Source organism: Leptinotarsa decemlineata, unplaced genomic scaffold (genome assembly GCF_025532065.1).
Source record: "Leptinotarsa decemlineata unplaced genomic scaffold, Ldec_3_MD MMD2_tig00003335_RagTag_RagTag, whole genome shotgun sequence".
Taxonomy (NCBI): Eukaryota; Metazoa; Arthropoda; class Insecta; order Coleoptera; family Chrysomelidae; genus Leptinotarsa; species Leptinotarsa decemlineata.
In genome coordinates this window covers 3,417,917-3,441,200 of record NW_027412587.1, presented here as the reverse complement: position 1 = coordinate 3,441,200, position 23,284 = coordinate 3,417,917, and the positions used below count along the sequence as shown (strand labels likewise).

Here is a 23,284-nt window from a genome sequence, read left to right as displayed (position 1 = left end):
ACATAATACAAGTAAAGTCTTAGATCTACACTGATTAAACCGATAAACATAGAACCATCTGTCAATATAGCAGTAACGTAACTGGTGGATAGAATATCTTCAAGGTCTGCTGCATGCAGTATTTTATCGTATATGCCCTGGAACAGGAAGTCATCTGAAAAGCCCAGTACTACAATACAATGGGCATGTCTAATACTACTAGAGCAATTTGCCAGCCTTTGAAACTTTTTCAGTAGCCCTTACAACTCCAAGGAAAATATTAAATTCATTTAAAGAAAAATCGATAATAAATAATTTATTTTCACAAATTTTTGTAGGGTCGGATGGAATATACAAAAAACAATGTAGGTAAACAACAAATAGAATTGGTATAAATAAAATGCAATATTGTTACTGCTCATTTTCATTATCGCAATTCATCAAAATAAAATATATATATAAATGAATATTTTTAGAATCTCATCATTTTACTTGGGATATAACAGAGATCACAATGAGTATCCCAAAAACTAATTATTATTCATATCTACAAAAAATTTGATTAGATAAAAGGAAGATCCTGATTTGACACAAAAGAGAATGTACTAAGTAACACTAAGAACGAACTGGTTCAAGTTTTATGTTGCAAATAAAATGTCCTGCGGTATATTTGTTTGATATTTATGTTTGATGATTATTTGGTAGGCAATACTGGGATAAAAATCTGAAGAGGTTAATTTTACAGGGACCATTGTATAAAACACATTTATAAGATTGATAATTTGGCAGGAAAGTGTGGACCTGCAGTTTTCTTGCTAAAAATGTCTTTCAATTCTATTCAGAGCTCTGGTAAGGAAATTACATTATATTATATTGAAAATATATTTTGAAAACTACATAATGTGAAAACAAATAACTATCAAAAGTCAGTTTTCCCGTGTTCAGGTGGTTTGAAATATATACAAAATGAGAAATAGTCATAGATCTGAGATACAGCCACAAATAAACTTGCAAAATTCGACATAGATTTATTTTGGGTCCAATTTTATTTTTGATTTATTCACATTTTGTTCCAAAATTATTGTTAGAAAGAAAACATGAGGGTGATACCACATCATTGTAGTAATAATTAGGAAATTTAAATGACATTGAATTGTTGAACTCTTGGTTAAATTATCACTATATTTAAAAAAGTGTTGATACAAGAAGGACTATTGGAAGTCTAAATAGCAAGTTTTATTTTCTTCTTTTTGAACCAAGCGTTATTTTTCTGTGTACGCAATAAAAAAATCAAAGTATCATTTGTAAGCTTTTATTGGTGTATCTCATATCTGTGAATGTTTGTTGTTTTATAGATACTTTAAGCTGCTTCAAAACAAGAAAACTAACTTCAAGTGATGTTTTTTCTTTACTTTTTTATAATTTCAGTCAACTCTCACAATAATTGTGAAGTGAAAATATATGACAGTTGAAAACGTAATTTCTTAGGAGATGAACTAAATATTCAAATCATTGATGAGAAAAGTATGGCTTTCGTTTAAGCCATCTGATGCTTTTTCCACCAAATTAATAAGAAATTAATAATAATGAAATCGAACATTCGCCAAGATACGTTTGAATCAATAGTTAACATAAGAACCATGATATCTTTAATATTTGCACACCCCATTATATAGAATTTTTTTGACAAGCCCACCAATCTTGTATACTTAATTAGCCAATGAACAGTTATATAGAGGTACCACCGTTGTTGAGTTAACTTTGAACTTCACTCTTGAAGTCTGAATCTCATTTGATTCAGTATTCCCAATTACTTTACTTTCAATAACTTTTTAACTGCCTCAACAACGTCTTTCGCATGTGGCAAACAAGCAGTTTCCAGAGATTTGGTGTAAGGCATTGGAACATCGGCACCGGTAATACGTAATGCTGGTTGGTCTAAGTGGAAGAAAGCTTCACTTTCCATGATTCTTGCCAAAATTTCCGCCCCTACTCCACATGTTGGCCAGCTGAAAGGAAAAAAAACGTGTAATGTCAAACCATAATCAACCGGCTAGCGTGCGGTTGTGTGAAACCGCACGCTAGCACTCATAATAGAGGAACTGCAAAATCTACAGGACAACACTCTGGTTCAATAAATGGAGATTGAGACCAAACCCGGAAAAATCACAATTCATCATTTTTCATCATTCATCATTTCAGAGACACTACCAACAATAAACATTAACAACGAAATGGTAAGAAGCAGGCAATCAGTAAAATACTTGGGAGTTAACATTGACCACAAAATCAACTTGAACAGCCATACAAAAATGATTAAAAAAAAATGCATCAATAGAGGAAAACACTTTCGGAGTCTGACATTTAAAAAATGTAAATGATCTGTCGTCCACTTCTCAAATATGCACATGTAATTTATTCAAGTTTTCGCAATCCTGCATTAAAAAATCTCCAAACAGCTGAAACATCTACACTAATGAGTATAACCAAAATGCGTCACCCTCAGAACATACTACACAATCCCCCAAACACACTGCTTTATAGAACTACAAAAGTAAAACCTATAAAGGAGAGACTATCAGACCTAGGAAACCGCTTTGCCAAAAATGAAACTAACATGGAGACCCTACAGGCATTATGTGGGGAAAGAGCTGAAGGACAACCATCCAAAGGACAAGCATCCCTTCGGTATTCACCAATAAATGACATTTATTATTATTATTTATTCCTTCCTTTTCCAATAAATGGAGCCACATGGAATTTCTTCAGCTCAATATGTGTGATTGATGACTTGTTTATTTTGTAGTAATTTATTTCATTAAAGTTTTCTTCAATTCAGTTTTAATTTGACCAAATTCAATAAGAATCAAGGGGTTGCTGGGTTTAATAGGTTTGTTAAGTTCAAATATGTTGTATATTTCAAGTTATTCAGACTAATGATATCGACAGTTATGACGAAAATTATTAATGCAAACAATGAATTATAAAACCGGAGCACCACTTTAGCCTTATTGAATATGATCAATCTTTACAAAAAATTCCAATTATAGAGGCATCACTTTATTGTCAAGTCTCTCTAAACTCATTGAAATGGGCATCACTAATCAACTTTCATCATTCTTGTAGAGTCAGAGACTGTTATCCAGAAATTAACATGGATTCTGTAAAAATATGAGCACAGAATCTGCTCTGTGTGATTTTAAAAATGTCTTGTAGACAATCTTGATAAGGGAAAATATGCTCTTGGTCTTTTGACTTTTCAAGAGCTTTGGACTTAGTCAATCATAGGCTTTTATATAGTAAGTTATAATCGTATGGAGTTAGGGGAATACCACTAAAATTATTTGAATCATATTTAAATGGTAGAAATCAGGTTGTTAGATTGAATGAAGTTCTGAGTAGTTACCGTGAAACAAATCAAGGTGTACCTCAAGGATCTGAATTGGGACCTTTATTGTTTAATATATTCGTGAATGATATAACCAGTCTAATGGAAAGAAAGAAAGATTTTCGAAAAAAGCATAGACATGCTACTGAGAAAAACTGAGAGGATTTATGAAGATATCATTCGGTGGTCTGAAAAGAATTGTCTGTTACCGAATAACAACAAAACAGTCACAGTAATGTTTGGGCGCTTCAAACAAAGATCACCTGTGTTATTCAAAAATACAAAAAAACAAATAACTTGTAGTGATGAGGTGAAACTTTTGGGAGTAATTTTCGACAAACATCTGCAATGGGCAAGTCATACAGAACTATTGTCTAATAAGCTGAGAAGTAGTTGCTACAGCATAAAGTATATGAAAGACCATTGCAGCAAAAATGTCTTGCTTACACTGACTTTGCATATCTCCACTCCCACATGAAGTATGGAATACCATTCCGTGGTCCTTCCGATTAGAGTGAATAACTTGATGAGAGGAATTTGTAATCTCTGGTGTGAAATGAATATAATGAAAACACGTTTCTCTCATCAGAACAAAGGTGCTGTCTCTCAACCCGCGTTTCTCTACCCAAGTTGGCATCATAATAATAATAATAATAATAAATATTCTTTATTGTCATAAGAAAAACTTGTTGACAAAGCAAGATACATATATTCAATTACAACACCTTATAAAATAAAACTATAAATTATCAAATACTTCGATAACTTAACGTCAAATGTCAAATGTCAAAATAACTAATACAATCTACAATAAAATATGCCGGTAAATAGATCTTTCTTTCAATATGCACATCAAAGCAAAACTTTTAAAAGGAGTCATTAAAATATTCCTGTAAGCTGTAATACGGTCTATCTACAAGGAATTTTTTTACGGTCCTTCTAAAAACCCTGATAGATAAGTTAGTAGTAGACCTTATGTCAACTGGCAGATGATTATATAATTTGGCTCCATTATAAATTATCGAATCTTTTACTAAACTTGAGGTGGGGATAGGGAGCCTAAAAGTAAACTCACTACTTCGAGTCGAATATGGAGTGGTTACTGAAGTGAATTTTGATTTATTTACGAACACTAAGCACACCGTCTCTAAGATGAACGCTGCTATCACAGTTAATATTTTATTGGTTTTAAAGAGTTCTCTACATGAATCTCTGGGTTTAACATTACAAAGGCATCTAATAGCTCTTTTCTGTAGTACCAGAACAGAAGACAAAAGGGTTGGACTACATGCTCCCCAAAATGGTATGCCATATCGAAGATGGGCGTCAATTAAAGAATAGTAGGCGATTTTCGCAATACTGAAGTTCAGTTCCTTTGAAACCACTCTCACTGCATAACAACCGGAGGATAACTTACTCCCAAGATGTCTAACGTGTTCTTCAAATTTGAGCTTATTATCAATAAATACACCCAAGAATTTAGTATTTGATTTGTTTTGTAAGATACCCTTACCCATGTGAAGTTCATCAAGCGAGCATTTAAATGATATCACATTGGATTTTGAGACATTCAAGGATAACATATTAGCGTCACACCACGATTTTATTTTTTGCAAGTCAGAAGATATTTTTCTATGCAATTCAAATGAGTTCTTCTCTCTCCATAAAATAGTGGTGTCATCCGCAAATAGCGTGAAGCTGCCTGATATATTAATTGTTGTCAAATCATTAACATACAATAAAAACAAAATGGGACCCAACACGGAACCCTGAGGCACCCCAGTTTTGATTACCCTCCTCTCTGAGACTTCAGTTGTTCTAACCATTTGTTCACGTCCTGAAAGGTAAGATTCAAACCATTTGTGAGAAGTTCCTCTGCAACCATACCGGTCCAGTTTCCTAAGGAGTATGTCATGATTAACGCAATCAAAGGCCTTAGAAAGGTCAAGAAAAACTGCTGCGGCTACATCACCAGCGTTTATTTCTGAATAAAGTTCGTACAAAAGTGAGAAAATTGCCTGGTGAGTACCCTTTTCAGCCTGAAACCCAAATTGGTTGTTACTTACGATGCTGTTGAGATTCAAAAATTCATTCAAACGTTTCTTGACCAATTTCTCAATGATTTTCGCCAAAGTCGGGATCAGAGATATAGGCCGTAGATTGGAAGGGTCCTCCAAATCCCCTCCTTTATGTAGAGGGATAACAATCGTAGTTTTCAGGGTTGTGGGAAACACTCCAGTATTGAAGGAAGAATTGATTAGTGCTACTATAGTTTCCAGAGCTTCAACAGGTAAATTGAGAACTATCTTTGCAGAAATTTCATCATATCCAGCTGCACTTTTGTTTTTAATATCATACAAAATTTCGGTTAATTCACAAAGATTGGTGTCATACAATATAAGCATTTCACTAATTATAATTTTATCTAAATTGATCAGAGGATCGTAAGGCGCATTGATAGTACCGCTAAGTTTTTGAGCAATCGTGCAGTAATACTCATTGATTGTGTTAGGATTCATAGGAACATCAACAACTGTTTTTCTCGATTTACCTCTCAGCTCATTAATAACTGACCACGTCTCTTTGATTTTATTATTCGATTTCTTGATGTTGTTCATGAAATACATATGCTTAGCTTGCTTGATAGTGGATCTATATATTTTGCGGTATTCTCTAAAATAAGTAGAGATGAATTGGTTGTTTATGTACTTCTTAACATAATGCAGTGAGCGTAAATTTCTAGAAGATACTTTTAGACCTTTTGTCAGCCACGGTTTCTTAGATTTCAATTTAATTTTTTGTTTCGGGAATGATGCATTGAAAACATTCGATAATACAGAATGAAAAGATAAGAATGGATCAGATTCAGTTAGAATATTTTGCCAGTTGACCTCAAGACAATTCATATAGAACCTATTATAGTTCGAACCACTGAACAGCCTCCCATATTTAGATTTAATCCGCTTATCTGATGAGTTGATGAGTACCGAACAAGTAATTGCTTCATGGTCAGAAATACCGGAAGGAGTAACTGAACATGTAATATTTTGTGCATCCAAGTTGCTACAAATATAATCAATCCGAGTTGCAGAGAATCTAGAAATGCGAGTATCCTGCTCTACGTGCATAGCCAAGTGGAACGCCAAAAATAAATTATTAAGTGATTCTCTAGCAATAGATACGTAGTCATTATAATCTATATTAAAATCCCCTGTTAATATCAAGGAGCAATTAAGTGGTAAGTCCGAAAGCAATATCTCTAAGTTGTTTAAGAAAATATTAACATCCGATGATGGAGATCGGTATAGACATACAATATATAAATTATATTTTTTACTAAAACATATTGTGAATTCAAAAATTTTATCCACCAAGAGGTCCTGATACTTATCTATTTGAATGAAAGAGTATTTACTAGCTGCATTATTATTAATCAGAATGACTGTTCCGCCATAATTAGAATCAGTTCGCGAGTTTCTGCATATAACAGAGTAGTCAGATATAAAAATAGGTTCATTTATGTTGCACCAATGTTCAGTTAACAATACTAAGCTAGGAAATGTTAGGCTATCCAAAAAACTATAAAGTTCATTACATTTATGTCTCAGAGATTGAATATTCAGCAATACCAAAGTAAGGGAATCAGAGAGGGAGCTGCAACTAGCTCTATCGGTATATAGTGAAGATTTTACTTTGTGATGATTTTTAAACAAATGGTAGGTTAAGTCTTGAGTATTCGTTATGTTATGAACTTCTACATTACCATCTCTAAAAAAGAACTACATTGATAATGAGCTTGGGAGTCAGTGTCTCTTGAGGATATCTCAGGTTGATCATTGTGAAGTAGAAACGAATTTGAAACATTTCCATTGGTCATTTCATTCTGATGTTCAGCTTCATAAATTTCTTCCGCGAGGGAAGCAGGATTGTCGTCCGAAACTAAAGAGATACATGATAATCTTGGGTAAATGTGGTTCGTAGCTGGCACGTATTGTTTGCTCTCAAGGGTATCTTCTTTACGTTCGCTAAGGGTATAATTTGTTGGTGCTTCCTGACATTTCATGCGGGTCTCGAAATGTTTCAGTAAAGACTTACTCAAGAACCGCTTCGCAGACTTCTTTAAAGAAAAACCATTACGTTTATAGTTACTTCCTCTGAATATATTATTACAATCTAAAATGTTCTGCGATCTATTTTTCTCGTGTAAGGTTTTCATTAATTTCAAGTTATTATTGTAAATTGATTTATTAATTGTAGAAGAGCCGAGTCGGTACGGTTGTGTGATAAACAGTATGTGAGGCGACCTCTCAAGGATTCTAGGTACTTCATTTATTAGGTTTGAGTTTAAATTATCAGGCCATAGTACTACTACATCATTTTCTTGTTGATTTTCAACAATTTTTTCCGCGGTATCAAGAAACTCCGCGTCACTAGCGTTAGGTTTAAGAATTACCTGAACAGAATACTTGTTATCTGCTTGGTAATTGAGAAATTCTGCCATGTCTCTACCATTTCGTCCCGCTACCAAAATAATAGTATTAACCTTAGTTGGCTCAGCTTTGTTCTTAGTTTTATACATTAGGCTCTCTGTAATGGGCTTGTTAAGATCTACTGGAAGTGTCTGCGTGAAAACATCATTGCAATTCATTTCAGTGGAGTCTCTGTGTTTCATATTGACTGGATCGATAAATGTTGATTGGTCCCTGTATGATATAGTGTCGGTTTGAGTGAAGCAAGATGTTTTAACTTCTTTTTTAGTAAGCTTAACGATCTTATCTCGTAGTTCTTTTATAGTAGCTTTTTGTTGTTCTAGCAAGGCGGTCATTTCGTGTTCCGTTTTTTCGGCAATTTGGGTGAACATCTGGTGATCATTTTTTAGTTTTTTAATATAATTATCTTTATATAAACTATCTTCATTTAAATCGTTGATTGTTTTTTCTAAGATACTGAGTTCCTCTGCAACTTGTTCGTTTTGTTGATTGGATTCAGAATGGCAGCATTCAATTATGTTTCCCGTCATAAGGAGAGGATTAAAAAATTAACTAACATGGGCAGTAAGCAAGTTGGCATCATCAGAAGATGATTAAACAAATAATTAACATGGGTAGCAAAAAGTGTATCGAGAGACAGTATTCTCTCAATAGAGTGAATAATATTGAAGACAATAGATATGATTATAAAATAAAACATAGTTCTGTATTTGCAACAATTAGAAGAAAAACTAGTATTTTGAAATGAAAAGTTGACAAAAATAAAGGTGATTTAGTACAACTATAGGAAATTCTTACAGTTTGTTTCTTACTAATAATAACGGCTTTATAATTGATGAAGAACAAATGATTATTGATGTACAAAAAATGTCTAATACTCTCAGAACGTATTATATAGAATTAATACCTAAAAATATATATAAAATACAATACAATGATTTTCGTGATGAAGGGGAATAAGAATGTGACAATGAGAACACAATATATAAATTTCATTAATGTGATCTGTGTTCTATCAATATAGTGAGCTAAAAAAAAACAAAAATTTAGAAAATGTATTGTACAAATTATTCAAGATTTCAGAATAATCAGATTTTCATAAAAAAAATTTTTTTGAAACATATATATATATATATATATATATATATATATATATATATATATACAGTACCTCCTAGTTACCAAGTTACAAAGTACCAAGCAGTTTTCCCATTTTCATAAAGAATATGGTATTGTAGTAGATGCAGTGTTATGGATAGTTATCTGAACAAAAGAAAGCAGAAATGGAATGGGCTATTATTTTTACTGTATATCAATGATATTGTAAAGGTTTCAGATGACTGGATTTGAAATTATCATTTGACTGATTATATATTGTGATGAGAGCCAAACTTGTATGTAAAATGTCAGCTCAGTTAGTCTAGGTAAACTGTTTCAACTGTTTGAAGATTTGTTCCACAATAAGTAATCGATAAATGTTTTTGATAAAACGCTACTCTTTCTTAACCAGAAGTTTGAAAAAGCTAACTACATTGATACCATTGGAAAATATGTATCCAAAGAAATAACAATAAATTGATGGATGTAGCCTTTACTACATGGTAGGAAATCATGAAAAATGAAACTTCATGTTTTTTACTACTTTTATTTGTAACTAATGTTACTGCAGTTTCGTCCTATAGGGACATTTTCAAAGTTATACAAACTTATATAATAAGTTTAATGCAGTAAACTTTAGTAATAAATAAAAGTCACAAAAACATAGAAAGTTTCATTTTTCACAAAAGAAATAACACTACCATCTGGTAGCATTAGTTGTAGAGACACAGATAAAAATATTTCATTGTGCCATTCTCAATTTCACTTTTTTCATCTCTAAGGTTTTTTTGGTGGTAAGATACAGGTCTTGACTCTTCAAATTCATAAAAAAGTACTATGATAGCAACAAGAGCTTGGAAAAACCTACCCTTGTTCAACTGAGATGAGATGATTTGTTTTTACTACTGATTTCATAATAGTTTCTGTATCCAATGGTCGAATGCTTCGTAAATTGATAACTTCAGCTTCAATACCTTTACCAGCTAGTTCTTTTGCAGCCTCCAATGAAGTTTCTACAGCCTTGGAATGTGCCACAATGGTTATGTGTTTTCCTGAAACAATCCATTTTGAAGAACTTTATAATACAAGAAAGACACTACTTACCAGGTCTTTGTACTTTTGCTTTTCCTATAGGCAAAACAAAATCTTTACTCAATGCCTCATCAGACATTGGGTATTGAACACCATATAGAATTTCGTTTTCTAAAAATACTACTGGATCAGGATCACGGATTGCTGCCTTCAGTAATCCTTTGCAGTCTTCAGAATTGTAAGGGGATATTACCTAAAAATTTGAATAAATACCCAAAATGTTCAAGATGATTTAGAGTAAAAAAAGAAGTTACTATACAGTTCGGACATAAAAATTATCCACTCTCGCAACTTTTGGAAGGGACCACATATCAAGATCGGACAAAGTTTACTTTAAAAAGTAGTAATTTTCAATACACTGAAAACAAAAATAATAGTGGAGCATCACTCACTATCGACTTTTTTTTTTCGTTTGGTAGACTTTCACGGTGAAGACATATTAGGAATTCATTAAGATACCTTATTCAGAAACAGTGAATTTTCTTCACATTATTATAGAATAACCTCACTCGAAAAACATTATTCCCATTTTTAAAAAACCGCTGGTCAAATCCTTCAGTTGTGTTTTACGTCAGATTTTTTGTGAATATTTCAGAGAATCTTGTCTCAAAATAATATGATTTTATCTTCTAGTGTTTCTTTCAGTAACCCGATGAGTGTTAAAAGAGGTGATCAATAATTTTCCCAGAATTTTTGTCGAATATCAATTCTGCCAACAATATGGATTTAGGAGAGGGTTGTCAACTAAGGATGCAGTTCTCTCTTAACGAAATCTATTGAGAAAACTTTCAATGACAGAAAAAAATATCTAACATTATTCACAGATTTGACTGGTGCATTTGATAATTGTAATTATTTGATACTGCTAGTTAAACTTTATTTTTTTGGAATATGTGGTATTGCAGTTGAAGAGGAGTACTACAAAGATCGTTTATAGGCCTTCTTCTGTTCCTAATATGTTTTATCAACAGTATACGATACAACTTTAAAGATGGACTTCAAGCAGGTGAATTTCGAAGCAGTTTTGTCACTTATATTGAAGAAGGCTGTGGCGTGATTTGTACCTGATGAACTGATCCTAAATGAAAGTAAAACCATATCCATGATTTTTAATGATCTTACAAATGTATACCGTGTTAACAATATAAAATTACACTTAATTTTTAGCAGGCATGCTTTGTCTGAATAACGTTGACAATTATATCAATAAAACCGAAATATTTGAATGCAAGAACATTATTTAGCACAAATACACATTGTTAACTAGACTTTCACATAAGAACAGCTAAAAATATTGTAGCAGGGGTGTGTAAAACGGGATCTTAGCTCAAAAGTAAAATTAAAATATAATATTGTGTTTGAATGTTTACACATAAATTCAGATTTTAGTTATTATGAGTATTTCATATTTAGGAAGGTTTAGTAGGATATATAATTTCAATGTTTGAATAAGTACCTACATGTTTTGATTAGTCCAATAAGTTTTTTCTTGTATGCTTCTGAAAATGTGTATGTGTAAAAAATAGAGACAATTGAATTTTTATTCTATTTTAAACCCACAGTTACAGTCTTATCTTCTTACCTTTAAACCCGGACAATGAGCGTACCATGCTGCAAAACACTGAGAGTGTTGTGCTGCTACACCAGCTGCAGCTCCGTTTGGTCCCCTGAACACAATAGGTACATTGACACGACCAGCTGACATATAAAATGTTTTCGCTGCGGAATTGATGATGTGGTCGATAGCTTGCATGGCAAAATTAAAAGTCATAAATTCACAAACTGGCCTCAATCCAGCCATAGCAGCTCCGGTGGCAATACCTGTTGGATAAATGAATTTGAATTAAAACCATATCGAGTTATACTTCTAGATTGCTTGCTTGATGATATGAAAAAAATATACTAATAATAATAAAATAAAATATGTTCATACTAGATTTTCATCAAGTACCCCTTTCTCCTATAGCAACTGACATTAGTCAAGGAAAGAGCAACAATTAAGCTGTGTTCAAAATTCAATTCTTTGATGAATTAATCTTTGATGATGTTCTCCTGAAGCTGTTGAATGAAAGTTCAATTATTTCAGTGAAATGTAAACATCAACATGTATCGTGGGTGAAAGTTAACTGCAATTCTAGGAATATATTGATCAGAAAATGCTGATTATCAGTTCTCAGAGCTAAAACTTATTTGTCAAATATATTAGTAAAATCTGAAGAAAGATGCCATTCTGTTGAATTTGAGAGCGGTATATTTTTAGGCGACATCAGTTTTTGAGAAAAAGAAGCTTTTTGGTTTTCTACTTCTTCATTTTTATACAAAATTGTGAAAAACAAATAAGCATATGAATGTCTTTACATACTATCATTGTGATATGAGTAGATTTGTGCCTTCCATAACATAAAGTTGAAATTCTTGAAAACTATAACAGGGCCTCTCGATAAGAAAATCTTTAGTTAGTACAGTACAGTAGTTTAGTAGTTTCAGGTAGTTCGGAAGATGATTATACATATTGAGACCATTAAACAATACAGAATTTTTAGTTAAAGTTGAGCTAGATATCGGAAGACTTAAATTTAGGGTCTGACATTCGGTATAATGAGAGACAATTGAGGGAAGTTCTGTTCTATGTTTATGCACTAAACAAACTGTTTCTACAATGAATAGAGCATACACTGATAAAATTTTGTTTGCTACAAACAAAGGCCTACAAGAATCTCGTCACCTGCCACTACTAAGAAATCTTAATGCCCTTTTCTGCAGAACAAAAATCGACTCAAGTCAAGTTTGATTTCATACACCCCAGAAAGGAATCCCATGTCTTAGATGTGATTTTTATAGTGAATAATATGATAGTTTTAGTTTCAGTTAGTTCTAGTTCGTTAGAAGTTATTTTCACAGCATAACATCCACACGAAAGTTTTTTGTTAAGTGATAGTGTGTGGTCTTCAAACTTCAACTTATTATCAATTGATAACCCAAGAAATTTGTCGCATGGCGTGTTATCAATCACATTCGAATTCAAAGCTAAAGGAATATTGCCAAAAATGGAATTGAAGGATAAAACTTTGGTTTTTGAGACATTGAAAGTTAATAAATTGATTGCCTTCGCCAATGCAGCAGTAACATACTGCGTTACTGCAGTAACGCGGCAGTAACAGGTAGATTTTCATCGATAATGCGTTGTTTTCAAATGTCGTTTTATTTTTAAATGAACCGATTATCGCCCGTAATTCGCAATCATAAGAGGGTATAAAATTAGTTTCTCGTAGGAAATAACATTGTGTAATTTCTCAAGGGGATCATACGGTGACTCAGATTTATTAAGTTCAACTAGTGGTATTGGTATTTCTACTTGTTTATTTTTACACTTACTTCGAAAATTATTTATGAAAGACCAAATCTCTTTAGCTCTAATACTTTCTAGGTTAATCCTTTTTTAATACAAGTTACATTTTGCATGGTTATTAATTTTTTTATAAATGTTTTTGTATTGTTTGCCATACTTATGAAATGCTGTGTCATTTGTGAATTTTTAATGTAGTTAAGCAATCGTTGATTACTAGATGAGATTTATATGCCTTTGCTAAGCCAATTCTTTTTTAAATTTTAATTTCATCTCTTGATGAGGAAAGAATTTGTTTAAAATGGACCAGAGCTGATTATAAAAAGTTTGAAGAGGATCAATGATTTCCTGAGTATGTTCCCAATTAATTTGACAACAGTTTAGATAGTTTCTCTTATAGTTTGCTGTACTGTAAATTCTACAATACATTCACTTTTTACCTTGTTTTGTAGAATCAATTGTATTTGAGTCTTCTAAGTACGTGAATAACTCATCAGTTTTGAATTGAAGAGGTTATATTTTTGGGAGTGATTCATTTTTTGGAAAGTTTTTGACTTTCTACTCCATCTTGATACAAAAATATGTGGGAATTTTCCGAAGAAAGGAAGGAAGTAATCAATTACAATAGAGTTACTTATTTTCAAATTGATTACTTCCTTCCTTTCTTCGGAAGATTCCCACATATTTTTGTATATATAGAAAGCCAAAAACTTTCTTTTTCATCAGTTTTATTTTGCAGTGACTGAATATTTAATAATAGCATAGTAGGATTACCTCTATTATCACTGGAATTATCAAATTGATACACAATTTTTGGAATATTAAAGCCTGCATTACAGTGGGGACTATCGTGTTCTTTTAACGGTCCAACGTCAATTGAGATAGACGGGGATATAAAAAATGTTCTTCTGAAATCTTTGAGTTGGCATTACTTCCAGTGTCTCGGTGTTCTTCTGTGAACATGTTCCGCTTTACTTCAATTAATTCCTGTTGCAAATTGATGGAGCCTTCATCTATATATATTTTTATTATGCTTAAAGACTTTCTGTGTTTTTCATAACATTTATAATGTTCATGTTTGGATTTTTCAATATGGATTAGAGTTTACCTCTGTTGTTCATAAATCCACCTTGTTTAAAACAAGCTCTATCTAAATAATAGTTGCATTCAAAGAAGAATATGTTTTGAAGTTCTCTAATGTAAATATCTTTAACCAACAATATATTTTTTTGGTATATAGTATCATTATGTATCGATTATGGCTCGATTCTGTGATGATAAGAATATTTGTATATCTGGAGATATACTCTGTTGAATTTCTTTCTGTTGTGTTGGGTCAAAAAATGATAATCATTTTTTGTGGAATTACATTTTCTATAGCGGTATTAATTAGGGTTTGGTGATGAAATTTCACCTTTTTTTTTCAACAGACGTGTATTGAGCAGAATGATTATGTAATTGTTAAGTTTTCAGAGAAGAAAAGATCTGTATAATTCCAAGGTTACAAAAAATATAATGTAGGGGTTATGGATAAAAACTTGTGATGAGTGTAAAAGCTTATTTAAGGAAAATAATGGAAAGTAATTCTCAAATAATAGAGGTTCTTGACATACCAAAGTTGACTATTATGGGTGATAGAATTAAGTACAAATTTGAAAAACCTTTCGATGTTGATAAGCAGCATATTAAAATAAGATTTGTAATACTGAGATAAGTAAATATATTTTTTATTTGTTTTAATAAGTAAATGTTTATTTTATATTCAGGAATATGTTAACAATTGGTATAGATAAGTGTCAACTGATGGTGAATTAGATTTTTTGACTTGTGATCCTTTGTTACAAAGACAAAATAAGCCACTGTAATAATTAAAAAAATTGTTATGTTTCAGTTGCAACAAAGAAATGTTCTTTTTAAAAATGAATGTTGAATCTTTCTCATAGTATTGAGCATTGTGTCTTTATCTTGGATCTAATTTTTAAATAATTTTCATTTCAACATAATGTATATTATTTCTCTATCAGAGGATAATTTGTGGAAGAATTGCCAGTTGCCAGCAGTTGACAAATGAGACTCGCTCTTATTAGAGTAAACCAGAAAACCTGGTATTCATGAACTCACTTTTACCAAAGCCATTTTTACTACTCCATTTATTGATGATTAAGAGAGTGGTCTTTGTTAGTTTTTGTCATTAATCTATGTTCTAAGTATGTTACACTAATAACTTCGCCAGCCACTTAGGCAGCGTCATGATTATTTGCAATCTATCAGCCATGCTAACATAGCAGAATCAATCTTCCTTCAATTGGATGAATTCTCAGGAGAAAAATGTCTGATAGAAAGCAGACTCAAAATTGCGAGCTCAGGATCAAGAGCCAGGCACTCAAACTCTGGATCAAGACCTATCTATTGATTTGCTTTTAACAACCTTTCTGAAACAAACTATACCTTCTTTCTCTACCAAATCTTATTTCCTCCAATTTCCTAGCTTACCCTCCTGATAAGACCCTTTAATGATGAACAAAAAACTTCTAACCTGCAAATCCCATTTCCGTAATTGGTGTATCGATAACCCTTTTGTCTCCGTACTTCTTCCACAGACCCCTAGTAACTTTGTATGCTCCATCGTATTGGGCAACCTCTTCTCCAAGTATGAAAACCTTCTCATCCCTTTCCATTTCTTCGTCCATCGCAGAGTTGAGGGCATCTCTTACTGTCATTTGCTTGGAGGCTACTAAATTTGAAGTGGAAAAGGTTCTTCTATTCAAAGTTTTATTAATATTTCCTAATAAAGTCAAAGATTTTATAGACGCCATGTCTAATAGATATTCTGAAAAGTGAAAAATTATAATTATACGATGATTAAAACTAAAAAAAGTTATTGAAAAATCAAACTTACATGTCAGAACTCAAGGTGAAAGAGGTCGAACCTTCAAAGAAACAGTAAGGTTATGAAAAACAAACGTCAGCTCATTTCATTTAAATGTGGTTATGTAACCAACACTGTTGCCAAGCCCGAAAGAAAAAAACTGTGCTATATTGACAAAAACGTAATATACAAATTTTTCCGGTTATACTACAGGCCGTGACGGAATGCAAAAGATTCAAGGGACTTTTACTTTTTTCGAATATATTTTTTGCAATTTACAGTCTTTCTGTGTTTCTGGTGTTTTCATACATAACACTGACTCAATGAATAAACATTCACAGTTTGTCATTTTTAGTGACACAAAATAAATACAGCATTTCGCAAAATTCAGATCTTGAATTTCATTGGTAACGAGAATTAATTTTTTCGAACTCTTATCACTTATTTCTCATATGCAGGGCAATTATACATGAAAGAAATGCTATACGGTAGTATCTCTTTCCATATAATTTGTAACTTTTCCAACAGTTACCCAATTTTTATTTGATATGAACATTGTTAACAAAATAGTAAGTTTTGTGACTTTTTGACAGATCGTCAATCTTGCCTGGAGACTTTTGTTTTCTGATTTTCTATGAATGTTAAAATCACTACATACGTTAAACATCATAATGCACCCCTAATGGAGTACAATTTTCATCAAAATGAACTAATGTCTTTATCAGAAGTTGCAAAAGAGAGATATAAGGGTGTTTTCTTCGATGCAACCGTTATACATGCATATGATCTATGCTTAGTGCATTACAATGGCTATCAAATCGGAAAGATATTACAGATCAGCGAAAATTGTCATTTTTAAAATAATCAAATGACGTGCTGCCATCCTTCATTCTCCATTGAGGGAATCTATTATATACAGGTATTCCACATGTAATAACATGACAATACAAAAGACAACCACCATTTTGTTGAGGGTCGGTATTTCTCTCTAAATAAAATGATTGTACTGTTCTTCTAAAGGCATTTTTTTTTCCTAGAAAGTATTGATGATTTCACAGCTTCATTTTCCTGTCATTCTTAAATTTATATATCAATGATTTCGAAACTACCGTGATTTGCGAACACATTTCCATCAAGGTAACATCTGGGCCGAAAAGTCTCGGGCCTAAGAAAAGAAACGAGTTTTTTTCGCTCAAAATTGTCTTTAATCATCAAGGGCCACACAATCATTCAGGCTCCGCTCCAACATTTCAATATCACTTTTGTAGAACGATGTATCTTGTGCCTCAAAGTAGCCCTCAGTTTCAGCCCTCATTCGAGCAAAATTTCTTACCGGTGAGCATTTTTTTGAGGTCTGCGAACAGCCAGTAGTCGCTGAGGGCCAAATCTGGCGGGAGAAATTTGAATCCCGTATTATGCAATTTTGCCATCGTTTTTCTTGATTTGTGACACTGTATATTGTCTTAATGAAGTTGCACTTTCTTTTTCTTCGAAGGGGGTCGATTTTCCGAAATTTCGGACTTCAAATGCTCTAATAACGCTAATAAGCACTATCGATGGTATTTCCCTTCTCAAAATAGTCGATGAATATTACAATACGCACATCCCAAAATACTGAGGCCATAACCCTTCCAAACAATTGCTGGGCTCTCGTGCGCTTTGGACGAGGTTCACCAGTTGCTCTCCACTCAGATGACGATCCATTGTCACATATCGACGTAAAAAATCCGGTTTGTTATGTTTAAACATGGCCAAACACTGCTCAGAATCATCAAAACGTTCTTGTTTTTGGTCAACAGTGAGCTCGCGCGGCACCCACTTTGAACAGAGCCTTTTCACAGTCAAATGCTTATGCAATATGAAACCAACACATTCTTTTGACATCTTTACAATGTCAGCTAACTCACGCAACTTCATTATTCGATTTTTTGTTTTCTGATGTTACTGCCTCATTTGGACGTCCACGTTCTGCATAATCAGTGTCTCTACGACCACGTTTGAAGTCAGCAAACCAACGTTCAATTGTTGTTTCAGGTAGAGCGGGGTCCTTATAACGATTTTTAAGCCATTGCTTCGCCTACTGTATTTTTCTCATCAAGAAGCAGTGTAAAATTAAAACACGAAATTGTTTTTGATCCATTGTTTGAAAATAACATAAGTAATGTCACTCTTAGCACAATAACTCACGAACTTATGAATAGAATATCATGAAATTTAATCAGGTTTCTTTTGAAGGTTAGTACTAAATGAAAAACGGTAAATGCAATAAGATTAGCGCCATCTATGTGTTAGGCTCAAATTTCAACCCATGTATAGTATCAACGGTATATGAAGGATTTTGGTGTATGAAAGCGTCGAATACATGCTAAGTACTAAAACAGTACTGATTAAGACGTAAGGGCTTAATCATTAGAATATAATAGAATATATCTTTATTTTCAGGAATGTCAATCACAGTGAATTTAACTCTAAGAACATCTCGCGCAGTAATCAAAATTAAATGAAAGAATGTCAGGTACAATTGATTGAATCAATTTAGGAACTTGAAGACAATTACATTTCATTAGTTCGGACTTCCATGATATACATTGATTTGAAATCCCTGGAAAAATCTATAAAAATTAAAAAGATTAGCCGAAAAAGAACAATTATTAAGCGGAGGAAACTGAAAGTACAATGAAATAAAATACAAGCAACAATAAAAAAATGAAAATAAAAAATGAAAATTCCTTGTTAATAATCATCAATTGTTAGTATCCACAATCGTCTTCGGGTGATAATTTATTCCTCCGAGATCTGACTATTTATAGGTTATTCGAGTCTTTCACCTACCCCCTCTTCCCTCTTTCCGCTTAATCGGTTTTAGCGGGAGCTGACCGTGTTCCGCTTGATTATACGTTTCCATATGTTATGTATCTTTACGCTAGCTTGGTAACATATATGCGGCTTCTTTGTAGATGATTTCAGCTTGAGATCACTTGAAGTTATGTTGATAAGTCCAAGCATGCTCTGCTATTCCTGATTTGCCGGTTTCTCCTCGCTGTGTGTGTTTCTTGTGCTCGGCAATGCGAACTTTCGATGGCTTCTTAGTTTCACCGATCTATGATTCTCCGCACTCGCAGGGTATGTGGTAAATATGCAATTCTTGGAATCGCAGACCGCGTTTGCTGTCCTGGTTTTCGTGAGGCTGCTACGGATATTAGTGTTTCCAGATCTGAAGCAGGTTCTGATGGACCCAATTCTTCTTTTCCTTTCCGACAATCCTCTGATGTAGGAAAGTACAAGTACTAGTTGTGCCGGCTTCTCTTCCTTGTGGAGCTCTTGCTGTCTTCTAGCCAGTCTGGTCCACCGTCACTTTGGAGTAACCATTCCGTTGAAGGTCATTTTTGATAATGCCTAGTTCCTTTTCCAGACCTTCCTGTGCATTACTGAGCCCGAAAGCACGGTCTAGTAGAGTCTTGATAATTCCTATCTTAGTCGATTGATGGTGGTTGGATTCCTAGTTTAGATACTGTACCGTGTGAGTGGATGTCCCATTTAGTGTCGGCTCTCTTCATCAATACGTCTAAATACGTCAAATTTTTATTTCGTGTTAATAGTTCAATTTTTTTATTGTTGCTTGTATTTTATTTCATTTTAATTTCAGTTTTTCCGCCTAATATAATTATCCTTTTTCAGCAAATCTTTTTAATTTTTGTAGATTTTTTCAGGGATTTCAAATCAATTTATATCATATTAGACAATGGAGTCCGAACTAAGTAAATGCACCACGAAACATTGTCAATCACCTTCAAACAAACGTTGAAGATAATTATTTGTATGGGTTGAAATATCAAAACCATTTATATAAATTCAAATAATAAAATGAATAAAGTGTTAAAAAACATTTTTGTCTTATTTCCCTTGTACGTTCGCTTCATAAGGATATCTATTCTCCCAAATATTTTTTGATAGGGTAAGGTAAGATCCACTATAATATTGACTATAAGCCTCTTGAATGCTTTCATGTTGTATTCTTGTTTAACTGTTGTTGCAGTTTATTGAAGAATCTAATATATGCATACTCTGGAGTCTTTTCTGTTGATGAAAGTCTGTGGATTGGGATATTATAGTCGGAGTTATGGTTTCGTGTGTTTAGACTATGTTGTATCTAATGCAATTCAAATGTATTGCCATTGAATTTTTTGAATTTACCTTATATGATTATTTGTAGTTCAGATAGCCAAATCCTGATGGCTTTTTTGTATCTTTAAAATATTTTTTGCCAAGCTACTTCCTCCCCAGAAAATGATGCCACAACGCATCACAGTGGAAGTTGGCAAAATAAATGGTTGACTTTGCTCCATCATCCAAATATGTTGATACTTATGATGCACTGTTTGGAACATTTGGTGTAGTAATGAATATTACTGGAGTTTTTCCCAACACCAAATCTCTATTTTTAACACCTTGACACGTGTTTCGATCACCAAGTGATCATCTTCAAGAGGAAGAATAAACTAACCTAGTTTAGATTAAACTAAGTTAGTTTAATCTTCCTCTTGAAGATGATCACTTGGTGATCGAAACACGTAGTGAGGTGCAAACTCCAGTAATATTCAAATATGTTGATGTTACCCTAAATGCAAGCAGATACGTGTTTTGGTCAATGTTACGTAGAGAAATTTCGTGTATTCTGCTGGTGTTATTATCTGTGTTTTTTCTTGAAGTGCCTCAGGTATAATGTATTTTATATTTTAGTTCTAAAACAAATATAATTTGTTGCACACTTGTTTAATATGAGTTTGGTAATGATAAACAAACCATTCCTGTATCTTTTTCACTGTTTTATTTTAGATGTCTGAGAGATTGTTTAATGACCAACTCACTGTGAGAATGTTTGTGTCATTTTCATTATTCACAATATCTAGACTGAATCATTTATGAAAAATTTCAATAACAAAGGGCCCATGATACTACCCTAAGGAACACCTATCACCGTCGTAATTTCCTCTGAGAGATATTCAATTCTCTGGAAATTTATAACTACTTTTTGTTTGCGTTGTATCAAATAAGACTTTTTACAGTCATCAGCTTTTCCTCCATCTTTTCTAACAGAATTTCATGATTCATACTGTCTAAAGCTTTTGACAGGTTTAGAAAGATACATATTGATATATTTTTATGATTTAGTAACTTTTTCTATGAATTCATATATGCCAGTTTCGATGGACTTTCCTTTCAAGTAGCCATGTTGCGAGTGACTCAATAATTCTCGAGTGTAGAAATAGTTTAGAAGTTTGGATAATATTGTGAGTTCAAAAACTTTGGAGAGAGATAGTAGAAGGCTTACTGGTCTATGTTTGTCCATGAGTCGGGTTATTTTTTAACACCGGCACAACTAATGCTATTTTCAAGTTGTCTGGTTGGTTGAAATCGAGCCATTGATTATGTGACATAATGGTATAGCTAATCCACAGGCATATAGTTTTATAATATTATTCGATATTTCATCATATCCAGTACTTGTTTTATTCTTTAGTTTTGAACACAGTTTCATTATTTCCTACATAGTAATCAGTATCACGAAAAATTAGTTTCCACTTAATGGTATATTTCTGAATTCAATATTTGGTAGGTCTTTCAATAGATTGGGGGCTGCGTCAAAAAAGTAACTGTTGAAATTGTTACTAACTGTATATGGGTCACATTCTATTTTAAATTAATTTTCGGTTTTGTTTGTTCCAAATCATCTGAAGGAACAATTTGTTCAGGCCAGGCTCAACTCCCTACAATGCAGGTTAATAGACCGACACCTATCAGAAAACAACTACTCCGCTGGCTAATACCACCGAGGGCATTTAATTATATCCAACACGTGTCAGTGCACGATTCTTCACTGAAGCAATTGATTTTCAATTTTTGAAGTTTTTTTCCTTATACGAGGAATTGGGCAAAGTTCGGATATACGGTTGGTTACCTCGTTCACAGGCAGATGGGACGATGACAAACCTGCTGTTTGTTGTCCGCTTCAGCCTAGTTCAAGAAATGAAACTCTGAAGGAATTCGATTTTCAATTATCGGAAATCATCGACTTTATGTTGATCATAAACACTACCTTGAACCTCAGAGTAACAAAAGACAATAGAGTAGCCTTTTGCATCCTTATCTTGAATGCAGCATAACTTTGTTTGTTTACGGGAAGTAAGTTGGACCATAAAACAGTGGCGGTTGGTTCAGTTGATAATCGGAGGGATAGTATATATTTATAAAATAAATCATTTCAGGTGAAAATGTATTCTGTTCAAATAGTTCCTAAAGGAAATCTGATTCATTATTAATATGATTATGGAACTGAGGCCAGTTTTTCTACCACCTACTGGAATACTGGCCTGAAATTAAATTATCTCATATGAACTAATTCATAACAATGATAAATGTTAATTTCAAAAGTAAAAAGATGAAAAAAATCTGTGATTTATTCCCAGATTTGATAAACAAACGGTACGGTTTAAGAGGTCCAATAAAAAGAATTTTCGATTAGAAATCATGTATATTTATAATTACGATTGAGGTTTGATATTATTCTGTGATTTCATTCAAAATTGGTATGTAGGGTTCTTTGTGGACCGACATTATGAAAGGGGATATTTTTGATGTTTGTAATGATCATTTTTTGATCTTATTCTTATAAATGAAGTTTTTGAAACTAGGTTTTCATTATTTCATTATTTGACATATCCCAACCAAAAAGAGGTTGAAAAAATGAATATTGTCTTTATGAAATTCGAAAGCCTCGTGCAAAGAAAGAAAAACCAATACAGAGATCATATTCTTTGTGTGACGTAAGTTAGTTGTTAAGTGAGCAATAATAAATATCACCGGTTGCACAAGAATAACTATTTAGTATACAAACTGAACATTGAGCAGAAAACTTTTTAATCTGTTGATCACAGAATGGATATGACCTATGGCACACATATGAAAAACTTATTTTTCATTTTTGAATACAGTTTTTTTTTTTCATTTACGTTAACGATTTT

General features: G+C 32.8%; 1 protein-coding gene across 1 annotated transcript; it reads right to left on the bottom strand.

Annotated features, from left to right (window-relative positions):
* Window positions 1–1,004: 1,004 nt before the first annotated feature.
* On the bottom strand, window positions 1,005–16,447 carry Pdhb (Pyruvate dehydrogenase E1 beta subunit). The gene is made up of 6 exons (XM_023155770.2): window positions 16,293–16,447; window positions 15,930–16,223; window positions 11,630–11,868; window positions 10,060–10,240; window positions 9,824–10,007; window positions 1,005–1,988 (listed from the first exon to the last, which is right to left on the bottom strand). The coding sequence occupies exons 2-6, from the start codon at window positions 16,207–16,209 to the stop codon at window positions 1,790–1,792; spliced, it is 1,083 nt and encodes a 360-aa protein (XP_023011538.2). The 5' UTR covers window positions 16,210–16,223; window positions 16,293–16,447; the 3' UTR covers window positions 1,005–1,789.
* Window positions 16,448–23,284: the final 6,837 nt, after the last annotated feature.

What these genes read in the sequence shown, in the direction of transcription:
- Pdhb (XM_023155770.2), bottom strand. Translation starts at nt 16,209, where the DNA reads ATGGCGTCTATAAAATCTTTGACTTTATTAGGAAATATTAATAAAACT. An exon ending in TACGGAAATGGGATTTGCAG is followed by an intron (nt 11,869 to 15,929) that starts GTTAGAAGTTTT and finishes TTTATCCAACAG; the next exon opens with GTATTGCCACCGGAGCTGCT. An exon ending in CTCATCTCAGTTGAACAAGG is followed by an intron (nt 1,989 to 9,823) that starts GTAGGTTTTTCC and finishes TTTTCCTTTCAG; the next exon opens with CTGGCCAACATGTGGAGTAG.